General features: G+C 36.6%; 1 protein-coding gene across 6 annotated transcripts in view; it reads right to left on the bottom strand.

Annotated features, from left to right (window-relative positions):
* ERO1B (endoplasmic reticulum oxidoreductase 1 beta) overlaps positions 1 to 26105 on the bottom strand; it is a 64911-nt gene that overhangs the window by 18356 nt on the left and 20450 nt on the right. For all 6 annotated transcript variants that reach the window (XR_009220426.1, XM_058542970.1, XM_058542971.1 and 3 more), the window contains exons 5-10: positions 25584 to 25666; positions 15532 to 15605; positions 9719 to 9839; positions 9539 to 9585; positions 7108 to 7119; positions 5212 to 5238 (exon numbers count right to left, since the gene is read on the bottom strand). Coding sequence is in view for 5 of the 6 variants with exons in the window: in XM_058542970.1 (XP_058398953.1) it covers positions 5212 to 5238; positions 7108 to 7119; positions 9539 to 9585; positions 9719 to 9839; positions 15532 to 15605; positions 25584 to 25666 (364 nt within the window). In the remaining variant the exon portion in view is untranslated. The remainder of the gene's footprint in view (positions 1 to 5211; positions 5239 to 7107; positions 7120 to 9538; positions 9586 to 9718; positions 9840 to 15531; positions 15606 to 25583; positions 25667 to 26105) is intronic.

Genomic DNA, 26105 nt, shown 5'->3' with positions numbered 1-26105 from the left:
AATGACTCGAGGTGATATGTTTTTGGCTCTACTCCAGGCAGGAGTACCTAAAGACCAGATTGATGGAGTTGACACTAGAGAATTATGGAAATTATATAAAGAAAAAGGGCTGAATGTAAAACAAGTGAATAGAAGGGACAGTATAGAGGATGCTTCCAACCCAGTGCCTACTGCACCTAGTGCACCACCTCCTCCCTTGGATCCTCTTCTTGCTGACTTATGTGATTGAGGGGAAGGCCAAACCTCTGTATCGATTAGTGCCACTATAAGAAAAGATATTAGACCACATGTACCAATTAAAATATTTTGGAAGAATGGATCTACAACTAGTGTGAAGGCACTTGTAGATACAGGGGCGGAGGCCACCCTTATCTATGGGAATCCAACTAAGTTTCAAGGTACATCAATTTTGATAACTGGATTGGGAGGAAAAGAAATCCAGGCAGTTACCACTAATCTTTCTATGCAAATTGGGCAACTACCCCGGCGCACATATCTAGTTATGATTGTGCCAATACCAGAATATATAATTGGGATTGATATTCTAAAAGGATTGACATTAAATTTGGCTGATAGACGATACCAATTTGCTATTAGAGCATTGTCTTTCCATATTAATGCCGTAATTGTGGGATGTTTGCATCATGAAGTAGAAATTCCACCTGCCACGCAAGTGGTCAATCAAAGACAATATCGCATCCCTGGAGGACAACAAGAAATATCTGAGACCATAGAAGATTATTTGGCTGTAAAAGTCCTTCGCAGAGTAACTACAGCCTGGAATAATCCTATCTGGCCTGTTAAAAAAGGTGATGGGACATGGAGAATGACTGCAGATTACAGAGAGCTAAACAAAGTGACTCTGGCAATTCAAGCGGCCGTCCCTGATTTGATTACTGATATAACAGAATCTCCTGTTAAATGGGGTATCTCATATGACCAATTGACTGAAGAACAACAAAAACATACCTGGTTTACGGATGATTCTGCCAAAATGATATCAGGCTCACGGAAATGGAAAGCAGTTGCCTATAACCCATCCACCCAACAAACAATTGTCACCACTGGAGATGAGTAGCCAATATGCTGAACTTTATGCGGTGTATCAGGCACTTCAACAAGAACAGGGGCAACAATGTCATATATATACTGATTCATTGGCAGTGGCACAAGGTTTGGCAACGTGGATGCCACAATGGAAAAAACATGATTGGAAAATTAATGATAAAAAAATATGGGAAAGGAAATTATGGGAAGACATATGGTTATGGTGTCAAAACACAATTGTTACTGTATTTCATGTTGATGCTCACAGTTCTTTAATTTCTGCAGAACGAAAGCATAATTCTCATGCTAATCAGCTGGTGCAGATTCGTGCAACACACAACCCAGGCTTAGCACAATGGGTCCACAAAAAGAGTGGACACTTGGAAGAACAAGCTTCATACAGGTGGGCACAACAAAGGGGAATCCTTGTCACTCACGATGATATTGCCACTGCAGTACAACAATGTCAGTTATGCCAACAGTTAAATAAACGGGGAGTTCCACACCCCTACCAAGGTCATATCCAAAAGGGATTATTTCCCGCCCCTACCTGGCAAATAGATTTTATTGGACCATTGCCAAATTCTTGTGGATATACTTATGCCTGCACTGCTGTTGATACATATTCTGGTTATTTATTGGCTATACCAGCTAAAGTGGCCACCCAACAGAGTGCCATAAAATTATTAGATATAATTAAGTTATATTATGGAACACCAAGGCAAATTCAGAGTGACAACGGTTCCAACTTTACAGGTAAGTTGATTCAAACCTATACCAAGGAAAATTATATAGAATGGATTTATCATATACCTTATTACCCCCAAGCTGCAGGCCTCATAGAACGAATGAATGGATTGCTTAAACAACAATTGAGGAAACTTGGTCATGGCTCATTAAAGGGGTGGCACAACCATCTAAGTACTGCTCTAAATATGTTAAATAACAGGCCACTAGGCCCTAATGAGACTCCTCTGTCAAGGTTGTTACCAGCAAAGATTACAGAAGTGGCAGCCGCCACCCATGAGCTTATGACCTTAACCTGTTGGCCCCTGACTCAGTTTGCTAAACCGCCTTTTCGTGCCACGGCCGAAGCGGCTGGATTGGATTTATCTACTGTTCATTCTATTCAATTGCCCCCTAAGAAGCAGTCTATAGTCCCTACTGGGATAGGGGTACAATTTCCCAAAAATACCTTTGGTTTGTTAAAAGGACGCTCTGGACTGGCAGCAAAAGGTATTGATGTACTGGGAGGAGTCATTGATCCAGATTACCAAGGAGAAATAAAATTTATATTATATAATGGTAGTGACACAGTACTAACTGTAGAGTCTGGAGAACGAGTGGGACAATTATTGGTGCTTCCCCTCTTGACTCCAAATGTGTCACAAGGACAACCTCCAAGTAAATTAACTAAAAGAGGAATGCAAGGATTTGGGTCTACAGATGGATGGAAACCTGGAGCAAAAGTGTGGGTGACACATCCACCCAATGCAGCTCCCCGTGCCGCAGAAGTAGTGGCCCAAGGGCCCACTGCAACACTCATAGTTATGTATCCAGGAAATGAACAGTTATATCATGTTCCTAAAAATTCTGTTTCTTTGCGTGAATAGATACTCCTGCTGTGTTCGCTATGCTGTGCTGCACCTCCATGTCTGCTGCAGACCTACACACAGAGGCATTAGTTGCCTCTGTAGGACAACCTTTGACCCTGCACTGTTAGACCAACTGCTCTACACCAGTGGGGCCTATAACCTGGACTACGAATGGCCGAGAAGTTTGATCTCAGAAACATCAAGCAACTTCTCAATATAAGATAATTTCTCTATTGCCCTGCCTTCTGCTACCCTCCATGATGGGAGCTGGTCTAGACTTCTACAAGCTAATTTGTTAGGCCTAAGTGTTACCTTATCTAATGTTATCTTTGATGCTGTGCATGATTTGCAAAATCAAGTTAATAATATTTCATATTCTAAGGGGTTATTTGATTGGTTACCTTGGGGTTTGGGTCCTTTATTGCGAGATAGTTTTATAATTATTGTAGTCATTGGATTTTGGATTCTTGGATGTGCCTTATGTACTTGTGTACGAAGTTCATTGTCTGTGCGTATGGTGTCTTATGGTTAATGGAGACGGCCACGGCCAAATATGTCTTGACATGAGTACAGCCATGTTTGGCCGCTCCATTGACCTACAGCCACCAGCACAAAAAGAAATATAAAAGCTGCTTTCTGTGTGGTGGGAACTGGCCTTTTCCCGGGAACTGGCCTTTCCCTCACGGAGGGAGTTGCAAGTTGTAACATTTCAAGGCTCTTGGAGCGTCGTAGCACGGGATGGACTGGCCATCTGTGCCGGGCTAGGACGATAACCAAAGAGAACAATGCACGTACACAACTACTGGGCTGGGACATTAGCCAGGGGGCTCAGTGCACGTACGCCACTGATAACCATTTGTGCATGGAAACACTAAATGCTTGCTCTGCAAACTCTGTAATTGCTTACTCTGAAAATTACTGATGGTATAAAAACTGCTGGAAACTGAGACCCGGTGAGAGTTCCACCTGTGGAAGGGACACCTTGCCCAGGACGTGTGATCCTTGCCCAGCCGCGTCGATTGACAGGGCTCTCCCGGCAGTGGGGCGTGGATGTTGTGAGTAACTGATTTGATGTGAAGTAATTGATTTGATATGAAGTAATTGATTTGATGTGTTCTCTTTTCGGTCAACCTGGTGTTTCTCTTTCTGGTTGATTTGTGTCATTTCTCTTCAGCCGATGTGGGTGCTTTCCCTTTCCAGTCGGGCTGATGTTTTTTCCCTCTTAATATTTGACCTATTTGGATCTGTGTGCAGACTGTCGCCTTTACTATCCTCTATATAATAAAATATACCTTCAGTCCATTTGTTTGGAGTGGAAAGTGTCTTTTACGTCTCCGATCGAATCCCCGAACCTCTCATAACAGATGGCTACTGCCACTCTTGTGCCTCAGATGAGGAAAGTGAATCTTAGAAAAGTTGAGTCAGTTGCCTATAAATAGGAGTGCCCTCTGGAACAATGTATCAATATTCAGGGACTCCCATCAGTAGGATACTAGAAGAGTGGCTAATACAATATACTCTACTATCCAATATTGCCCGTCAATTTCATTCTCATCATCCATGATCAATATGGAGAGTCTCTGACCACCTCTTTTCACCTAAATACTACTTTTCACAATTTGTATCTTTAGAATAAAGCTAATTAAACAAAGCTAAGCATCTTCTTCCACAAAGGCCATTTATCAATAAAATTCCTAGCAGTATTTGCACATCATTAATGTTCACTTTAGTAATGGCCAATATATGCACATAGTTTATTAAAAACAAAAAGAAATCATGATCACAAGATAACATGACTGATGAACACACATAAAATAGAATTAACTACTTAGTTTATCTCTCTAGAGTTCCTATAAGGTTATGGCTATGGAATATCAATTTTCCTATATCATTCAACTTGCTTATCTTTCATTAATATATTTTAACTTTTGGTTTCATAAATTAATGGCAATTTGGTAAAATTTTTAAAAGCATCATATATCCAGTTATTAACCAAAGTTTTTAAAATCCTAGAATGTTTCAGCTTTCCATTAATAACATTTTATATTTTCAACACTAGAAAATATACGATTGCAAGAGTATCGAAAATATTGGGATCTATATCGCTTATCCTCTAATTAGACAAGTTTAGACTATATTAGTATGTGTAAATATGTTTTTAAAAAATCTTCTGAATGCAAATTTACCTTCCCTCAATTTCATATATAAAACAAGTACTTCCTTCCAAAAAGAATGTCTCTACTTAAAAAAACAGATTTGCATAATGGTTACTAGAAAAGTAGTTTGGATGAAAATTACATATAAAATGGAAATAAGACTGAGGAACCAGTTATGAAAACCTAATGACAGTATCTGCCCTGTGTATTTCCATAATGCTAGGTTTTGGCTGACCAAATTTTTCAAATAATTTTATCCCCAAATACAATAACCTAAAATGTTATTTTCTTTCAAACACTGTCAAAATTAGTTGTCTGGGTAGTGAATCCTAAAACTTACAAAAATTTATTAAATAAATCAATACATTTTTTATGAGAAGCCAATAAATTTAAAAAGCAGCACAGAAATTTACCTTCTAGCCATGTGTAGAATGATTCTCCTTAAAAAAAAAAACACAGAATTGGGTTAAAATATTTTAAATAGTCATTTATAAATTAGAATAAATTAAGTCTATCAAATATTTCTTATGATAGATTAAGGAATATCTCTAAAATAATGTCCACTGCTTCATGTGAAGTGGAAAAATAGGCATATGGTTCTAGAAAATAAAGCCCAAAAGTAATTTAATTTTGGGAGAATGTTCTTATAAATGATATTTTGACTAGTAAAATTTCTGGGAAAACATTTCAGTTAAAATGTTATGTAAATCTTATTCACTAGAAGGCTTAAACATCCATAAGTATGGGGGGAAAGAGTTTAATAGTCTTAAATTTGCTTTTGATGATAACCATAGCATTGTTTTAAAATTCCAGAAAAAATAGTGAATTATAATTTAAAAAATTAAATTATTAATTATTCCATTTTTCCTGAGCCAGTAAAGCTAGATATAGTGCCTCAATTATCTAAGACTACTAAGTTTCAAAGGATAGTAAGAAATCTCTTAATTTTCAAGATAATTCTTCAGAAAAAATGAATGATTAGAATATGGAGAGGCCTGATTTATCTGTGTAGTTAAGGATAAAAGAATTATTTCTAGCCCAACACTGTTCTCTTGAGTGCGGGAAAAAATGTCAATAAAGATCAAAATAGTCGATGCACTTCTTAAGTTACCTATCCTTATTTCAATGAGAAAAGCAAAGCATGATAAGAAAAACGCAAACATAGATGAGCTGAGCAAGGAGTCTAAGGGATAAATTAGATGGTGGGGAATTACTTTGCCTCCTGAGAGTCTTCACACTTTGCAAAACAACACAAACATCTTCCTACAGATTCATTCATTCAACATACTTAGTAAGGATCATTCATCATTATCTCACTTGTTTATTCAAAAACCCCCAGATGCTAACAGGAAAAGTCTAGCTCTCAAGGTCCTCAATAACCTGGCCTCTACTTATCCTTCCAGTTTAAACTACCCCTATATAAAGACTTTCCTCCTGCTAACAGGGTATCCCCAAACATGCTTGATTTTTCCTTTCTTAACTCCTTGGTCCATGCTACTTCCTCCAAATAGCACATACTATCCAATTCTACCGGCCTAAATCTGCCCCATTATTTAAAATTCATCTCAAATGCCACCTCTTCCAGTAAGCGTTCCTATATCACTCCAGTGAGTTACGATTTGTTCCACCTCTAAAGACCTATATCACCTGTTGGTACTATGTATGTAATACTTCTTTATCATTGTTTATGTATAGTGCTTATCACCCCTGCTATATGTTGTTAGCTCCTACGGGGAAGGCATCATGTTTTATACATCTTTCTATCTTGCAAAAAGCCCATCACAGTGCCCTTCAACATAGATAAGTAAACATTCATTTGAAATAATTATTTTGGCTGTCTTGGGGCACCTTATGACTGATATTCAGTAACCTGCAGTAACCAATTGTTGATAAATCACTACTCATCAGATTAAGTATTATAATGATAACTGAGGTTATAAATATAAAAGTCAATAAGAAAATGAAGTCACAAGACAAATTATCTGGTAAAACTATCTTAACTTCTCTCTGTTTCTTCAGAACACATTCCATTAGATTATAATAACCAAAAAATGGGGAACTTGGAATGTGATCCTGGTTTCTAAACTAAACACTTATGTAAAATGATCTTTATACTTTTTTTTTTTACATAGGATAACTTTATACTATAAAAAATACTCTTACTTTTTTGTCACCATTCATTGGTAGCTATTTTCTGAAAAAATAGGATAAATACTTTCTTTTGAATTAAATAGAGGAAAAATCAAATCTGATAGTTAAAAACATTTCCTCTACTTGAAGCAAACACAAACACAAGAGTTTTAACTCACCATCATCTTCTCCTGAAAGAGAAAACAATAGACAGGATTTTAGAAAATGTCTTACAGTTCAGATTCCAATTTTATTTATTATAGGATTAAAACTTGCTGTGTTAAGCTATTAATTATAGCATGAACCTTGGTCAGTGTGTAGTTATCCTGCAAAGGAGACTTCTTAATAAGAATATTGACCAAAGAATACAAGACTTGCACGTGTTTCATACAATAAATTATAAGAAAGCAACTAAAAGTACTTCATAAAGACCACAAGTTTCAATAATTAACTAACAAATATACAAAGCCACTTCTTTAATCACTACGTATACAACCCTCTCTGAACATTAGTGTTTCCATGCTGGAATACTTTTCTCTTTTAAATTACTGCTCCTCAGCCCATATACACCTTAATAAAAGTACTTTCCCAACTGTAATTAGTGAAATCCTCACTGCAGGTGCTACAGGCCTGCCTGGACAGGGGGAAGAGGCCAGAAGGTTGGGCTCTAGGGCTCCACAGCAGCTCTGCCTTTATTAGATTTATATATGGAATTCTGATATGATTTCATTTTTGGAAAAAAGGTTCTGTTGCTCAAAAGTTGCTGGAAAGCTAGTTGTATAAGCCTAGCTGTTATGGCTCATGAATAATGTGGAAGAAACATTAAGGCAAGAATATTAAAGAGCTGTGAATCAACAATTAGCAGTTTCAATGGAGACTGCATACAAACAGCATCAGCAAGAGCTATTTAATTACTTCACGGAGTACCCACCCAACAGCTAGGACCCATTCTCTCCCCCTTACCTAGTCTTCTATCTCCCTCTTTCACGTTTCTTTTTTATTCTTGTCTCCTCACTCCTCCCTCTTTTCCTATATAATGCTCTCCTTCCTCTCCTCATCTTTCCAGCAGTCTCATGTCTCTAATTTATCATAATATGGAAGTGAAGTATTTCTTAGGACTTGATGGTTTTATTAAATGAACAATTATATTTTCTGCTTTAAAAGTAAGTGATCATTGAAAAGTCTGGAAGAATATCTTCCAAACTCAGTACTGTGGAACAGAAAGCGTGTGGAGGCAGGGGGAGCTTTCCTTTTTTACTTTATAAAAATTGAAGCAATACAAAAGTTATATAAAGTCTTGTGTAATAAAAACATTTAAGTTGAAAATAGAAAAGTTATGATGTAAAAGGAGTAAAAGAGACAAAGGATAAGAAGCCATGCATGTCTTTTTCATGATCCAATTCCCTTCTCCAGGGAGTGTCAAAATGAATTTGGGGAAGAATATTTGCCACATTGTGATAAAGTGAGCATCTAAAAGCAGTCCATTCACTCAACCTTTCTAAGTCTCTTTGGCTCTCTGAAATGCCTAAACATACAAATCTAGACCTAGAAATTCAAGTTCTTAAATCAATTAGAACGGCAAATCAATTACAGGGTTGCTCCCAGGCTTCGGCTCCTCGTTGAGAACAGACTGAGGATGTGCCCAGTAGTGTTGTAGTGAATAACCTCCAACTGTCTACAGCAGTGCTATCCCACAGAAATATAATGCCAGTCACATATGCAATTTAAAATTTTTTCTAATATCTACATTTTAAAAGGTAAAAGGTATACATGCACTACAACAATGTTATGTGATACAAGAGTTAAAGTAGTCCTACTGAAACAATCAAGTTCTGTTTAACGGCAAAAATATTTTACACTGCTTTAGTTTTTAAATTTCAATGAACTAAAATTAAACAAAATGTAAAATTTAGTTTCACACTAGCCACATTTCATGTGCTCAATAGCTCGATGAAGCAAGTGACTACCTTCTTGGACAGTGCAGGTTTAGAGCAGTGCTGCAGGCAACCTAACTTTCTGAAACTTCTCTACATCCTTATGACTCAAAGTGTGGTTACGTGGATCAGCACCCCGGGCATCACCTGGGAGCTGGTTAGAATCTTAGGCCTCACTCAAGACCCACAGAATCAGAACCCGGATTTTAACAAGGCTCCTAGGTCATCTGTATGCACACTGAAGTTTGAGAAGCACTCTATGAGCCACTGGTCAAGCTTGGCTGTGTACTAGAGTCATCTAAAGAGATTAAAAAATACCAATGCCTGGATCTAGTCCCAAAGATTCTGACTTAAGTGGTATGGGATAGGGCCTGGACATCCAGATTTTTAAGAGTTCCCCAGGAAACCTCTGACATATATTACTCATATATTCTAATTTATTTTACACAAAGTTCCTAGTTTAGGGCCTGGCACATATCAGGCACTCAATTAATGACACTCAAATAATGTAATTACATAAAATGTAGAAATCTCGAGACATACCTGTGAACTAATATTATACTTTTGATCATTCAAATTAAGCAAAATATAAAATAGTTGAAAATTTTCTCAAGTTTAGTTAGAAAGATGTTTTGTAAACAATTGGTAAAAGCACGAAGATGTATGAAAAACCCACCTCTGCTGGGTGCCAGAGGGTTTAAAGGACGATAAACAGATCGAGGCCTGAAAAAGAAAGCACAAAACTCAAAATGGTTTGACTTTTTTATAGAACTTTTTTCCAACAGAAGCAAATACTCCCCTTCCTCCACCCTCCCTTTAGTCATGCCTCCTCCTTCCCCTGGCCCCCTCCAGTTACTTGAAACAGTTTTCTTCATAGATGCTGTTCCACACTCTCCATGCAGAGGGCCCTTTATAGCCGGTGTAACGCTCTGGGTTCAGCAACAGGTCTACATATTGAGCAGTTGGAGATCTCTCATCTAAACAAGAAATAATTCATAAAAACCATCCATATTTCATCATTTATCTAAAATTTAGCATTACAAAGCAAACAGGACTACCCAAAGCTTAGAGGAATGCTACACTTTTCAAGTAATCTCCAACTTAAATGGTAGAATGGTTAGCACACTTGTTATACGTCCTGGGTCAAGTGCAGTCACAACTTGGACTTAAGAAAGAGGAATAAATAACTCCTCCCTTTCCTTTGGCTACTCAGTGCTCTCTTAAGTAATGTAACATCCCTCACCTTATTAGACATATTATCCATTTCTTAAGTTTTAACCACCCAGGACTAAAAAGACCTAACAGAATCATAATCTGTTTTAAAATGTTATGTGATTTCTTCCCTGTGTATACCCCTACCTAAACACATGCTTAGAAACATTAATTTTGTTGGCACATATTATATTAAAAATAGAGATTTCTCTGCTACTCTCTACTTGGACTTATGAAGTAAACAGCTCAGTAACTTTGTGATCAAATTTGATCATTCATAGACTTACACAATGCTCTAACTAAAAAAATACATTACTAATTTATTTTTACCAATGTTATACACTGACATGCTTTTTCCCCCTCAAACCAATATATAGTAAGCACTTCGAGAACTTGTTAAAACATTTAAAACTAAATAACCATTTTCCATGTTGAAACCCAAATGAGTATTTACTAGATCGCCACTATTTGGACAATATTTTAATAGAAATCTCTGAGGGACACAAAAGATAAAGAAAATGGTCTTAATTATTGAGGTTCGCATTCTGGGTAGAAAACGGTAACACAGGCTTTCATACCTATAGAAAAATCATAATGACTATGCTTCACAAACGTATGATCACAATACATATAAGCTGAAGTGCTATATATGTTGGCACAGATGTGTTCCTTTATTTATATGCTTCCTACCTTTTTGTGTCCTGAGATTAAATCAATAGTATATAGGCACCTGACCTAAAACAGTGGCCAAATATGGTCATTAAAATATAGTCCCTCGTGTTTCATTACCTGATAGTACATCTTCCTGCCAGTCAACAATATTTATTGGCCATACAATGATCACAGACTGAGATTATCCGTAAACATAAGGGGAAAATGGCATCCTTATCCATGCCTTCCAAGAACTACCTGGTACTTCGTGATGTACAAAGATAATTACAGCTTATTACTGAATGAGTTGTATCTAACTTATAGACAATGGAAACATAATTTTGAATAATATTGGCTCTATTTCTAGCCCTAACATTATATAGATATTCTACAGGTTAAGGCACAGAAAACAATTTACAGAGGGATGAAGAGAAATGTCCAACGACATATATTGATTCAAGCCTTAAAAACAGTAATTTAATTTTAAATAAAAATTCAAATTATGAAGTTAATAAAAGTATGGCTTTTATAGTAAAATTCAAACAGAAGTTGAACAAATTCACTAATTTGTTATATATTTTAATTTCTTTGAGCTGTTCTTGATTAAATTCATTTGTAAAATTGATTCAATTATGTACATAATTTACAAATATTATTGAATAACATAAATATATATTCACTGACATATACATATATGTATACATGTATAAAGAGTGTGCGTGTGCATGTAAGCCTACATGTATATAGGGTCATCTATGAATGTGCAGATTGGACTAGTATCAACCTTATCTCCCAACAAAACCAACTAAATAACCAATAAAGAAAAAAAACTAGATTCAGATATTAAAGTTGAATGATTTAAAATATGTTTTAAGGAAGCAGAAAATCACAAGAGTAAAATCAATTATATCAGTTTTTTAATTACTTTCTTAAATAAAACTTACATTCTCAATGTTCTTAATGTATATTCCCTTAATTCAATCGAAAGGTGTTAAAAAATGTTTAATACTTTTTCAAATCATGAAAAAGATGGGTTTTGTTAACCTAAAGGAAGGGTTAGCAAACTATGGCCCAAATCTGGTCTGCTGTATATTTTGTTTATTTGTTTGTTTGTTGTTTTCGTGAGGAAGATTAGCCCTAAGCTAACATCTGTTGCCAATCCTCCTATTTTTGCCGAGAAAGACTGGCCCTGGCCTAACATCCGTGCCCATCTTCCTCTACTTTATATGTGGGATGCCTACCACAGCACGGCTTGATAAGCGGTGCACAGGTCCGTGCCCGGGATCCAAACCCACAAACCCTGGACCACCTGAGGCGGAACCCACAAACTTAACCACTGCGCCACCGGGCCAGCCCCTGCTGTGTATTTTTGTAAAGAAATTTTTACGGGAACACAAGTCATGTTCATTTGCTTATATGTTGCTCTTACACTATTATGACGGAGTTAGTAGTTGCAACAGAGATCATATGGTCCATAAGGCCTAAAATACTTACTATCTTTCCATTTACAGAGGGAAAAGTTTGTCAACCTCTGACCTATACTGACAAGAATTTCATGACATCCAGAGTGAAGAATGTATGTGGGAGAAAGCATATACAGGTTGAGATCTCCCTATAAACGCACCAGTACTGGTGCCCATCCTTACCCCAGGGCCACCTGTGACATGATTTTAATTAATTTGTTCCTAAACTCTAACTTTTCATTTGTACAACCGTATCATTCATTCAGACAATTCTCTTTGGATCCCTAGTATGTCCACTCCCAAAAAAGTTTTCTCTTTTTCCTCCCTCTACAAAGCTGCTCCAAAGCTATTCTTTCTATTTGATCATGTTAACTATTACCTAAGGATTCAAAGAATTTCCATTGAATCAAAATATCTAATTCTGGGAATTCATCAACTTGAACTAATGTTTTTTCCTTCTCCTCAAGTATACCTTTTTTCCCAACTGAATTTTCTTTTCACTGTCCTAATATTAGAGTTATGAGGCCATACTGCATTTTCTAGGATGCTAGACACTCCTTCCCGCCTCCTAACTCAAATAGCTCTTAAAACATAATGGTAGTATAGGCCAACTTAGTGTGCAGGCTTTTTGTTTATGGACAGAGATCAAAAAAATTAAGTTATGGACTCAACATTGAGCCTACAACCCGCCATCACCAACTCTACCTCAAATTGCTACTAACTCACCATTAAAACTTGATTTACTCAATCAAGGAGAATCTACAGTTTATATAGCTCCCAAGTAATTTTGATACACAGCTAGATTGAGAGACAACTGTTTTAAACAATATTTTTAACTCATTAATGAACATGTTTTAAGGGAAAAAATAAAAGTAAAACTCTATCATACTATTTAGATTATTTATGAACCAACTACTTCATTCAGCAAATATTTATTGAGCATGTACCATGTCCAGGCACTGTTCTAGGCACTAGGGATACACTAGTGAACCCAAAAGACAAGGCCCTTGCCCTCAAGCAGCTCACAATCTAGTTGAAGAAGACAGACGACAAACAGATAAACTAAATAACATGTCATGTACTGTCATGTAGTTCTTAGTGCTCTGGGAGCAGGCAGCAGTGCCAAGAGACAGAGGGTGATAGTGGTTACTATTTTATATAGGGAGGTGACAGCAGGCTTCTCTGATGAGGAGACATTTGAGCAGAAACCTGAAACAAAGGAAGAAGCAAGCCAAGCATAAAGACAATTAATAAAAAAAAAATAGAGAGGGATAGTGAGAGCAGCTTACCTTAAACCGCTAAATTATTTAAAAACCTACTGTTTGATCTATAGGGATCATCTTCCTTTCAAACACAGTATCAACAACAAAACAGCAGAGAGCAGGGTTGTATGGATATATTCCAATAAATTGGGGTGAATATTCTTTATATTTTTGTTTTAATCCATAATTTTTGATAACTGAAATAACTAAATGACTCTAAAGGTACTCTGATAGTATTAAAAAAATTGTAAGTATAAATCATTGGGACACATACAAACATTACTACCCAGAAGAGTAGTGCTAATCCAACTAGTAGCATGGTTTTATATGTTTAATAATTACATAAAATATAAAAATTACTAATTATTTTAATTATGTAATCTTAAAACTCTTGATTTTATGTAAATTCTTATAGGACATCTCTTCCACTTTTACAAGAAGCTAATGTTAAACAAGTAGTTAACACTATTTATATTGATGACAAAGAATTGAGCATATCAATTTAATCATAGCAAGTGCAATGGAGTATTTTTTTTATTAAATACCTATTTACTGTAAGAGAAATATATACTCACAGAAATGATTTTTAAATCTGAAAACCTGTTAAATAAGCACTACTAAAAATTTTTTATTTTAATCAAAGAATAGGTAAAATGAGAACCTGGAAAGTCTACGAATGTTAAACACTCAAATATAATTAGAATGACAACCAAAGCCAAAATGAAAGCATGAGCAGTGATAAGATGACTTAACCGAGAACAATGGCTTGCTTTGATAAAATCTTTGCCAATTCTAAGTATCATAATAGGGGTATTTTATTAACTGCCCATTATTATAATCAGATACCAAAAAAACCTTTGCTCAGATTTCTTAAAAATTTCCTTGCTGAAACCATATAAACCACAGTAATAACATTCCATCTCCCAGCATTCTTCTCACTTTACCATACTATTGCAGAAGCTCAGTGTAACTTATTCCATTACAGACTGGATTAAAAGCCTAATTCTATATATGAATCTTTTTAAAACTTTTAGAAACCAGTATGACCACTCTAGATGATTTAAGAGTTCAGAAGAACTTCTGCTGTTTCCAACTGTGCATGCTTGAACCTCAAATTGTCTTCCACCACCAAAAAATATAACAATAGCAAGGTAAAAGTCGAAGAGAGGCCAAATGAATTACGTAAGCCTACTCAGCACAACTCTTGGGAATATGCTCCTATAGATAAAAAATTTTGATGGGCCGGCCCAGTGGCACAAGCGGTTGGGTGCTCGCGCTCCGCTGTGGCGGGTCGGGTTCACCAGTTCGGATCCCAGGTGCGCCCCGACGCACTGCTTGTTGGGCCATGCTGTGGCGGCGTCCCATATAAAGTAGAGGAAGATGGGAACGGATGTTAGCTCAGGGCCAGTCTTCCTCAGAAAAAAGAGGAGGATTGGCATCAGATGTTAGCTCAGGGCTGATCTTCCTCACCAAAAAAAAAAAAAGTTTGAGTCACTTCAATTATCTTCTGTCAAGAGAAGTGGTAGTTACTCTTGAACAGTGCCCTATCTTTGTACCATTTCAGGAGACTCTTGAAAACAGGGCTGAAGGCAAGTCAAATTAGAGTCCTCCCTAATGTTTGAAGGTGCCTTTATGTTAGTTTGTTGAGACCTCCAGCAAATTCTAGTGTGAACATTTTTATAATATGTTTACAGACCTATAACTAAGTGGCTTGAATTGAAGGTCCATAGGAGATGGTGTGTCATAATGGAAAGAATACAGGTTTTGAATTCAGTCAGATCTGGAATTGAATCCTGTCTCAGCTTCTTGCTACTGTGTGATCTTGGGCAAATTACTTAGTCTTTTTGAGACTCAGTTTCCTCACACCTATTAAGGTAGCTGTAAAGATTAGAAATAATGTACTTAAGGCACTTAGCACAGGGCCTGGAACATAGGCTCTCAATAAATGCCATTATGAATAATAAGATCCAGATAGCAACATCCAATTTATTAAAGTTATAACTCTGTGTTTTCATTGATTTCAGCGTCTTATAAAAGGGTTAAAGTTAAAATAATTTAATTACAATAGTTTGTTTTATTACCATCAAGTTCACAAAAGTGATCCTGTGAATCATCATATCTTGCCCAGTCAATGAAAGCTTCTTTGCTTTGAATACTATGGGAAGGAGGAATGAAAAAGAAAAATGATTAAATTTGAAGTTGAAAATGTTAACACTGTATTCTAATTTAATCAAAAATACATAATCTGAGGTCACTTCATTATTAATTAGATGGTGTCACAAATTCAGTTATTAGTAGTTATATGAAGAAATGATGAAAACACATTATATGAAAAACATAGATTATTAACTTCCATGAGTGATTTGTTTCTTAACTATATTAAAATTATTATTAGACCTAGTTCAATAATAATTACTTTGACTAGAAAATCAATTTACAAATATATATAAGATGTAGTTATACACAAAATTCAAGCTGGCCTTTTCAACTGACTTAGAAATTGTAGTAAATATTTATTATTTTTTCCTACAGTAGTTATTAAATTTACTTTCATAATTGCTTTAATTCAAATTGCTTCTGTACTTATAGGATTCAAAATACCAAGAATTGCATATCACTGGTAATACTGATGTCACTTTTATCATGGTATACCATTCATTTTACATACTACCTCACATTTAACAAAATCTGTGATCAAGATTTCTGGTTTGGAGAACTGATAAAGGAACAATTACCTTCACTCAAATAAACTTTGAGCTACATTTTCTTTAATCTATATTCAGACCTTCTTGACCTGTCTTGAATGTATGATAGCAGCATCTATAAGAATATTATTACTTTTCTTTATTCACTACGCAAAAGGAAAAAAAAAAAGGTAAAAAAATTGTGTACCAAGTATAAATCAGGTAATTTCCAAATGCAGTACTGTCACAGGCAAGAATTTATTTTGTATTTGAGAAACTGCTGCATAACATAACCACTATAAGAAGTATATAAGGCTAGCTGCACTACATCAACTTTATCAATAATTTTTCCAATTCAATTTACTGTGGGATTTTTTTCTCCTATAGGAATACATAATTAACTTACTAATAAGAGTTAATAGAAAAATTTGTATCGTAGTTGACTCAGTTGAAATATACGATACCATAAAACAAGAATGCCTAAGTTCTAGTTACAGCTAAAATAACTATAGTTATGTTTAATCAGATATGTCTTCTGTTGAAAATAGGAAAGAATAAAGCAATTGTGACATAAATTCCTATTTTCTTGTTAGCAGTATGACTAACTTAAAGGAACTTTTTGCCTTGAGCATTCTTATTTGATGAGGCTTTGCTGATTGTTTCATCTAACCCCTGCCTAAAGTGATGGCAGCAGAAAAGATATGCAATGCCAATCTAATGCTAGTAGAGCTGGCCTCATTTAGTTTATAAATAAGTTAGAAAGAACCTTTGAGGCCATCTAGTCCAGACTTTCTAAAAGTCAGTCTGAAGATGGATGCCAAGCTACTTATGTAAGAATTTCTTGGGCTTACCCCAGGATGTCAAGATGGTGCTATGAGTTAAAGTAGCAGTCTTCAAAGTGGGAAACACAGGGGCAGGAAGGGATGGGATGGAACGATTACAAAGGGGCATGAGAAAACTTTTGGGGATGATAGATATGATAACTATCTTGATTGTGCTGATTTTCGTGAGTATATATTTGAAATTATACATTTTGAATAGATGCAGTGTATTGTATGTCAGTTATACCTCAATAAAGCTGTCTAAAAATTACGAATTGTTGGAAAAGTTGCAGAATGAGGAACTCTAGGGTACTACTAATGACAATGTAATACAGTCATTTTAGAAAACCATTTGGCAGTACTTAATTCCATTCCTAGGTATATTTTTCATAGAAATGCATACCAAATGCACCATCAAATGTCCACCAAAATATTTTTTGGAATGGCCCCAACATGGAAAAACATCCAGCTATCAACAGTAGGATGGAAACATTATGATGCACTCTTACTATGGAATACTGTATACCATGAAAAAGAATTAAATGCTAGTACACTCAAGAACATGAATGAATCTCACAGACATAATGTTGAATAAAAGAAGTCAGATACAAAAGAATACATTCTGTATATTCTATTTATGTAACTAGGCAAAACTAATCTCTGCTAATATAACCCAAAATGATGGTAAACTTTAGAAGGTGGTAATGACATGGAAAGAACACATGGTAATCTTGGTAGCAAGTATATTGTTTGGGATGGTGGCTATAGAGTTGGGTTCACTTTGTAAAATAAATGGACCTTCCCACTTAAGATTTGTATACTTTATTATATGGGTGTTATTCTTAAATTTAAAAGTTTAAAAAATTAATAACTTTTGTTCAACAAAAAAAACTATACGTAAAATGAAAAGACAAGCCCTAACAACCCTTATAGCCAACAAAGAATTATCATATTATATGAAGAATGCCTACAAATCAATAATAATTTAAAAATGCAACCCCCCAATAGAGAAACAATAGCAAAAAATATGAACAAGCAATTTACCTCAAAATTTTGTAATGAGTTAAGGCCCAGTTCCTAATCACTTCTCTATTTATATTCTCTCCTTGGTAATCTCATTCAGGTTTATGGTTTTTAAATACCATATATTCAGTGAATGACTCTCACATTTTATCTCCAGCCCAGACCTCTCCCATGAAATTGAGACTTGCATATCTAATTGCCTGCTCGACCTCTCCAATTGGATGTCTCATAGGAGCTCAAACTTAACAAGTCCAAAGTTGAACTATACTTTTCCATCAAACTTGCTCCTCCTGCAGATGTCCCCAGTTCAGTAAATGGCAACTTCAAATTTTTCTAGTTCCAAATGTTATAGTCATTCAAAGCTCCTGTCATTTTTCACAGCCCACATCCAATTCTTCAGCAGATCCTGTCGGCTCTACCTTCAAAATCTATCCAGTTTCTGACCACTTATCATTTCTACTGCTATCACCACAGTGTAAACTATACCACCATCATGTCTTTTCTGGATTACTATAATAATCACATAACCAGGCTTCTACAACATAACACATGGCTCCCTCAACACGCTCTCTCAAAATCCTCTAATAACTTTTCATTCCACTCAGTTTAAAAGCAAGATTCAGAGAGAAGTCAAGATGGCAGCGTAGGCAGACTCTGAACTCACCTCCTCCCGCGGACACAGCCAATTTACAAGTACTCTTGGAAAAATTACCCCTGAGAGAGAACTGAAAACTGGATACGAGGACCTCCTGCAACAAATGACAATCCTAATTGAGGTGGAAGAGGCAGAAGGTCCCTTCTGGAGAGAAAAAATGCCACCTTCACAAGCCACAGCGCCTCACGGCCGCCCAGGAACAGCCCAAAGGTATGCAGCCCTCCCTGGAGGAGCAGGGCCCTGAGCCGGGGAGCACTCCTGCTGTAGGCATTTTATGGACCCAGCACAATCGAGACAAGTGGCATAATATCTGACTTTGCCTGCTACTAAAACATTGGGGAGTACCCCCAGAAAAGCTGGTTCACAAAGAAATTAAAACCGGCTCTTAAAGGGCCCATGCACAAACCCACCTGTTTCAGAAAGCAACCTAAAATCAGCAGAAAGAAAGGTACATAGCCCTTTGGGGAAAAGAGACTCACCTGATAGGCTCTGAGTGAATCTCAGTGAGACGTGAGAACTCTCCAGGGACTGGGACTCTGGCGGTGGCCATTGTGGTGGCCTGTTGTGGGCATATTGACACAGAGGCTGGCAGACGCCATTGGAGTTCTCCCTGGGGCCTGCTACCCCAGGGTCTGCCCCACCCACTAGAGCACCAATTTAATTCAGCTCAGCCAGGGCAAGCAGCCCACCCTAGGGACTGACCCCACCCAACAACAAGCCCTCGGGCAACTTGTGGGCCTGCTAAGGGAGCTGCCTGGATTCTCCACAGCCTGGTGACTGGGTGTGCCTCTGTAGGGCAGGATGTGTGCAAGGAGTGGGTGGAGAGTGTGGGGCTCCCGACTTGGAGAGACATGGTCCACTTCAGGGGGAAGGGGCAAACGCACAGGGCAGGACTGTGTTGACTGTGTGTGTACACCTGTAGGCAGCGGGGATTGTCAGCTGCAGAAGACTTGTGTTTCTCAAAGAGTGACATGGGGGTTGGCCCCACCTTCCAAAGCCTGAAACAATTGGGTGCTCCCGTGCCTGAGGCCAGCCCCACCAGGCTGCAATCCTCAGAGAGTTGACAAGGGACCTAAAGGGTAGAGGTTTATAGCAATTGTAAGCCCTTGAGCCTAACAACATGCCACGCTGGGGGCCTACTCACTTAATAGAAATACAGCAACACGAATGTGCTATTAGACCTTGCAGCCAACTGTGCTGGGACACCTCACACCCAATAAAGAGAGTGAAGGGCCGACAACAACTACATGCAGCTGAGCACTACAACAGCTGGCCAAGGGCAAAGCTCAGCCTCCCTGGGCACCTACGGGAAGCACAACCCCGCCACAACAGAAGGACACATGTAGCCCACACAGTGGTCACTCCTGGAACATTTGCAACTGGAGAGGAGAGGGAAGCACACTGCCAGGCCTCCTAAGGCATCACTTATATAAAGTCACCTCTAGGAGAGCAGGAGACGTAGCCGACCTACCTAATACATAGACACAAGCACAGGGAAAGAGGCAAAGTGAAGAGGCAAAGGAATACGTTCCAAGTAAGGGAACAGGACAAAACCCAGAAAAGGAACTAAGCGAAGCAGAAATGAGCAACCTACCTGACAGAGAGTTCAAACAACGAGTGTTAAGGATGCTCACTGATCTTGGGAGAAGAATGGATGAACTCAGTGAGAATGTCAACAAAGAAATGGAAGATATAAAAAGGAACCAATCAGAAATGAAGAAAACAATACTGGAAATGAAAAATTCACTAGAGGGACTCAAAAGCAGAGTAAAGGATACAGAAGAATGCATCTGTAAGCTGGATGAAAGACTAGAAGAAATCACCCAAGCTGAACAGATAAAAGAAAAAAGAATTAAAAAGAGTGAAGACAGTCTAAAGGACCTCTGGGACAACATCAAGCGCACTAACATCCGTGTTATAGGTGTCCCAGAAGGAGAAGAGTGAGACAAAGGGGCAGAGAATCTATTTGAAGAAATAATTGCTGAAAACTTCCCTAACCTAAGGAAGGAAACAAACATCCAGGTACAGGAAGCACAGAGAGCACCAAACAAGATAAACCCAAAGAGGCCCACACCAAGACACATCATAATTAAAATGTCCAGAATTAAAGGTAAAGAGAGAATCCTAAAAGCTGCAAGAGAAAGACAACTTACATACATAGGAAACCCCATAAGGCTATCAGCTGACTTCTAAGCAGAAACCCTACAGGCTAGAAGAGAGTGCCATGATATAGTTAAAGTGCTAAAAGGAAAAAACCTACAGCCAAGAATACTCTACCCAGCAAGGTTATCATTCAAAATGGAAGGAGAGAGAAAAAGTTTCCCAGATAAGCAAAAATTAAAGGAGTTTGTCACCAAGAAACCAGTACTACAAGAAATGCTAAGGGGACTTATTTAAGGGGAAAAGAGAAGACCACAAAAAGGAAAAATGATCTATTTCCATGATAAGAGGGTAATGGATACAAACGCAAAAAAAAGAGGCTAGATATGGTATCAAAAACATAAAATGTGGGAGGAGGGGAGTTAAAGAGTAGAGCTTTCAGATAGAGGTCAAAATAAAGAGACTATTAACTTAATATAGACTGCTATAAACGTAGGTTACCATGTATGAACCCCATGGTAATCACAAACCAGAAACCTATAATAAACACACAAAAAACTAAGAGAAAGGAACCCAAACATAATACTAAAGAAAGCCATCAAACCACAAGGGAAGAAAGCAAGAGAAGAAGAAAGGAACAGAGAAGAACTACTAAAACACCAAAAAAAAAAAGTTAAAAAATGGCAGTAAGTACACTTATCAATTGCTACTTTAAACATTAATGGACTAAATGCTCCAATTAAAAGGCATAGGGTGGCTGACTGGATAAAAAAACAAGACCCATATACATGGTGCATACAAGAGACACATTTCAGAACTAAAGACACTCACAAACTGAAAGTAAAGGGATGGAAAAAGATACTCCATGCTAACGGCAATGAAAAGAAAGCTGGGGTAGCAATACTCATATCAGACAAAATAGACTTTAAAACAAAAACTGTAAAAAGAGACAAAGAAGGGCACTACATAATGATCAAGGGAACAATCCAGCAAGAAGACATAACACTTGTAAATATCCATGCACCCAATGCAGGAGCACCTAAATATATAAAGCAATTATTAACAGACATAAAAAGAGAAATAGACAGTAACACAATAATAGTATGGGACTTGAACACTTCACTTACACCAATGGATAGATCATCCAAACAGAAGATCAATAAGGAAACATTGGCCTTAAATGATACACTAGAAGAGATGGACCTAGTAGATATATACAGAACATTCCATCCAAAAACTGAAGAATACACATTCTTTTCAAATGCACATGGAACATTCTCCAGGATTGATAACATATTAGGCCACAAAACAATCTCAATAAATTTAAGAAGACTGAAATAATACCAAGCATCTTTTCTGACCACAACAGTATGAAATCAACTATAGGAAGAAAATCAGAAAAGCCACAAATATGTGGAGATTAAACAAAATGCTACTGAGCAACGATTGGGTCAACGAAGAAATCAAAGGAGAAATCAAAAAATACTTGGAGACAAATGAAAATGAAAACAGAATCGAAAGCCCAGAAATAAACCCACACATCTATGGACAGCTAATCTTCGACAAAGGAGCCAAGAACATACAATGGAGAAAGGAAAGTCTCTTAAACAAATGGTGCTGGGAAAACTGGACAGCCGCATGCAAAAAAATGAAAATAGACCATTACCTTACCCCATACATAGAAATTAACTCCCAATGGATTAAAGATTTGAATGTAAGACCTGAAACAATGAAACTTGTAGAACAAAACATAGGCAGTATGCTCTTCAACATCGGTCTTAGCAACATATTTTCAAGCACCAGGTCTGACCGGGCAAGAGAAACAATAGAAAAAATAAACAAATGGCACTACATCAAACTAAAAAGCTTCTGCACAGCAAAGGAAACCATCAACAAAACGAAAAGACAACCTAACAACTGGGAGAAGATATTTGCAAATCATACATCTGATAAGGGGTTATTGTCCAAAATATATAAAGAACTCATGCATCTCAACAACAAAAAAACTAACAACCCAATTAAAAAATGGGCAAAAGACATGAACAGACATTTCTCCAAAGAAGATATAAAGATGGACAACAGGCACATGAAAAGATGTTCAGCATCATTAATTGTCAGGGAAATGCAAATCAAAACTACAATGAGATATCACCTCACGCCCATCAGAATGGCTATAATTAACAAGACAGGAAACAACAAGTGTTGGAGAGGATGTGGAGGGAAGGGAACTTTCATACACTGCTGGTGGGAGTGCAAAGTGGTGCAGCCACTATGGAAAACAGTACGGAGATTCTTCAAAAAATTAAGGATAGAACTACCATATGATCCAGCTATTCCACTGCTGGGTATTTATCCAAAGAACGTGAAAATACCAATGCACAAAGATACATGCACCCCTGTGTTCATTGCAGTGTTATTCACAATAGCCAAGACATGGAAGCAACCTAAGTGCCCATCAAGGGAAGAATGGATAAAGAAGATGTGGTATTTATACACAATGGAATACTCCTCAGCCATAAGAAATGATGAAATCCAGCCATTTGTGACAACATGGATGGACACTGAGAGTATTATGCAAGGTGAAATAAGTCGGAGAGAGAAGGTCAAATACCATATGATCTCACTCATTAAGTAGTAGATAATAACAACAAACACATAGAGACAGAGATTGGATTGGTGGTTACCAGAGGGGAAGGGGGGAGGGAGAAGGGTGAAAGGGATAATAAGGCACATGTGTGTGGTGATGGATTGTAATTAGTATTTGGGTGGTGAACATAAGAACATGATGTAATCCCTACAGAAATAGAAGTATAATGATGTACACCTGAAATTTATATAATGTTATACACCAATGTTACCACAATAAACCAAAAAAAAAGCAAGACTCATAATAATTGTTTTCAAGGCTCTACAGGATCTCTTCCCTGCCACACCCCACCACTGCCCCATCCCTAGCATCTTACGACTTTGTTTTCTACTTCTTTGTCCTTTATCTCTGTACTCCAGCCACACTCGCCTTCTTGTGGTTCCTCAAATAGTCTAGGCATGCTCCTGCCTCAGGGCCGTTTTACTAACAATTATAAATTATACAAGCCTGGAATAATCATCTCCCAGGCAGCCATATTATGACTCATGCCTTCATGAGCATTTTGCTCAAACGTCCTATTATCACTTTGCCTTTCTCTGACCAGCCAATTTAAACCAGTGTAAGCCCCCTCACTCCTAGCCCTCTCTATTGCTCTTCCCTGCATTATTTTTCTCCCTGGCACTCATCTTCATTTTACTCACTTCCCATATACTTTACTCGTTTATTGCATATCTCCTCCAACTAGGATTAAGCTGCACATGGGCAGGAATTTGTTTGTCATGTACACTATTACATTACTAGTACCCTAGAACAGTGCTTGGCAAATACTCATGCATTTGCTGAATGAGTAAGAAACTCAAATGTCCCATAAACAGATGAAAAAATGCTCAAACTCACTAGTAATCAATAAAATATAAATTAAACAAAAATGAGATACTATTTCACACTCATAAAACATTATCAACTTTTGGCAAGGACGTGGAGAATCAAAAAAGTTCTCAGCACTGGAGGCAGTATATATCCACACAAGTACTCTGGAAAGCCATTAGGCAATATCAAGAACAGTTGCAAGAGAGCAATCTGAAGATTCAGCAGTTTTACTTCTTGTGTACACCAAAAAAAACACTATCAAGGATGCTCGAGGTGGTATAATTTGTAGAAGTAAAAAATTTGAAACAACCTAAATGTCCACCAGTAGAGGAATATTTAAATAAAATATGGTATATTTCTATGATGAAAACCATTAATCAGTTAAAAGAATGAGATAAATCTCTATGTTTTAACATGGACAGATCTAGAAAGCAAAATGTTCAGTGTAAAAAGAAAACGCAGAATGTTAAGTACAGTAATATATCATTTACGTAAAGGAAAAATAAAATCACATACACAAAACTATATATATACATATATGTAATAAAAACAAAAAACATGGATTGGACATACAGCAAATTCATGATAGAAGATACCTCTAAGAAATAAGGGAAGAAAACAGGATTAGGGAATAGAATATAGGGGATTGTAAATTTATCTTTGATATTTCTCTTTTCTTAAAAACATAGTAGAAAATGTTAACATTTATTCATTAGGAGTGGAGGATATACGAGTGTTTATTATATTATCTTTTCTATTTTTCTATACTAAAATTTTTCTTCAATAAATAAGATAATAAATAAGACTGCTAACTTTACTAAGTCTTTAACAAGTATAGTACATAAATACAAAACTAAACAAACAGCGAAATTTTTAAAATTTCAGTAATATTCCATTCCCCACTCCCAACTATAGATATGTTCCGTCATTTTATGCTGTATAATCTGAGACCACTTGTTTTATCTTGGCCTTAAAAAGCAGGTTTAAACTAGCGCAAATAAGGAAAAGTCAACAGTTATGTTAACAGTAACTTTTATCATTCAAAATGTAACATATAGATTGAATTACTATTTATAAAAGACTTGGAAGTTCAAGTTCCTTTTCTCATAGTAATCAGGAAGAATGGATCCGTAAGCCCTGCTAGTTGAGCAATCTTCTAAATTTTTACTTTTTAATAGAGTCACTATTGATGATACATTCTAGAAATATAAAGAACAAATTAGAAGAGGAAGCAAAGCTATATGGAACTTAGGATAAAGAATAACTTCTTCCTTTTAAAAATTAGTTGAAACTTTAACTTTTTATCAAAATCACAAAAAAAAGCCAGAAGATTTCTGATATAAATAAACTAAATAAGAGAATATTTTCTTAATACTACTAAAATAAAACTTGCCTTAAAGTGCTGTTAATTGCTCCCAATTTATTAGCTTGCTCACAGTCTTCTAATTCTTTGGTATTGTTTGCCACTTTCAAGTACTGAAAGGAAGTTCATAATAAGTTAAGTTTAGTAATTATTATCTTTCTCTATTCCGGGTTCCACAGGCAAAATAGTCAGTCTGTCAATGATAATACACACTAAATATAGATACATCCTATTATCAAAATCGCTAACATATGTAAGAAATACAAATGAAAATGAGTCACAAATTTCCATCAACTAAATAAGTAAAGACATTCAAAATATAACAATTAGCATTGGAATGTTGGTGATGACGTAAACTGAGAAAATCCTCTTGGGAAATAATTTGACAATATTTATCTAGATCTGTAAAAACACATCAACTCTTGAACCAGCAGTCCCACAACTGAAACCACATCCAGAGCAACATTTAAAAACAAAAACAAAAAAGAGGTACTAAGCACTTTAGAAAGTTATTTGGTACTATCTCATAATGTTGAGATGGGCATACCCTAT

The sequence above is a fragment of the Diceros bicornis genome, chromosome 6 (genome assembly GCF_020826845.1).
Source record: "Diceros bicornis minor isolate mBicDic1 chromosome 6, mDicBic1.mat.cur, whole genome shotgun sequence".
In the NCBI taxonomy this organism is placed as follows: domain Eukaryota; kingdom Metazoa; phylum Chordata; class Mammalia; order Perissodactyla; family Rhinocerotidae; genus Diceros; species Diceros bicornis.
The sequence above is the reverse complement of the archived record's forward strand: the minus strand, read 5'-3'. Positions and strand labels throughout refer to the sequence as shown.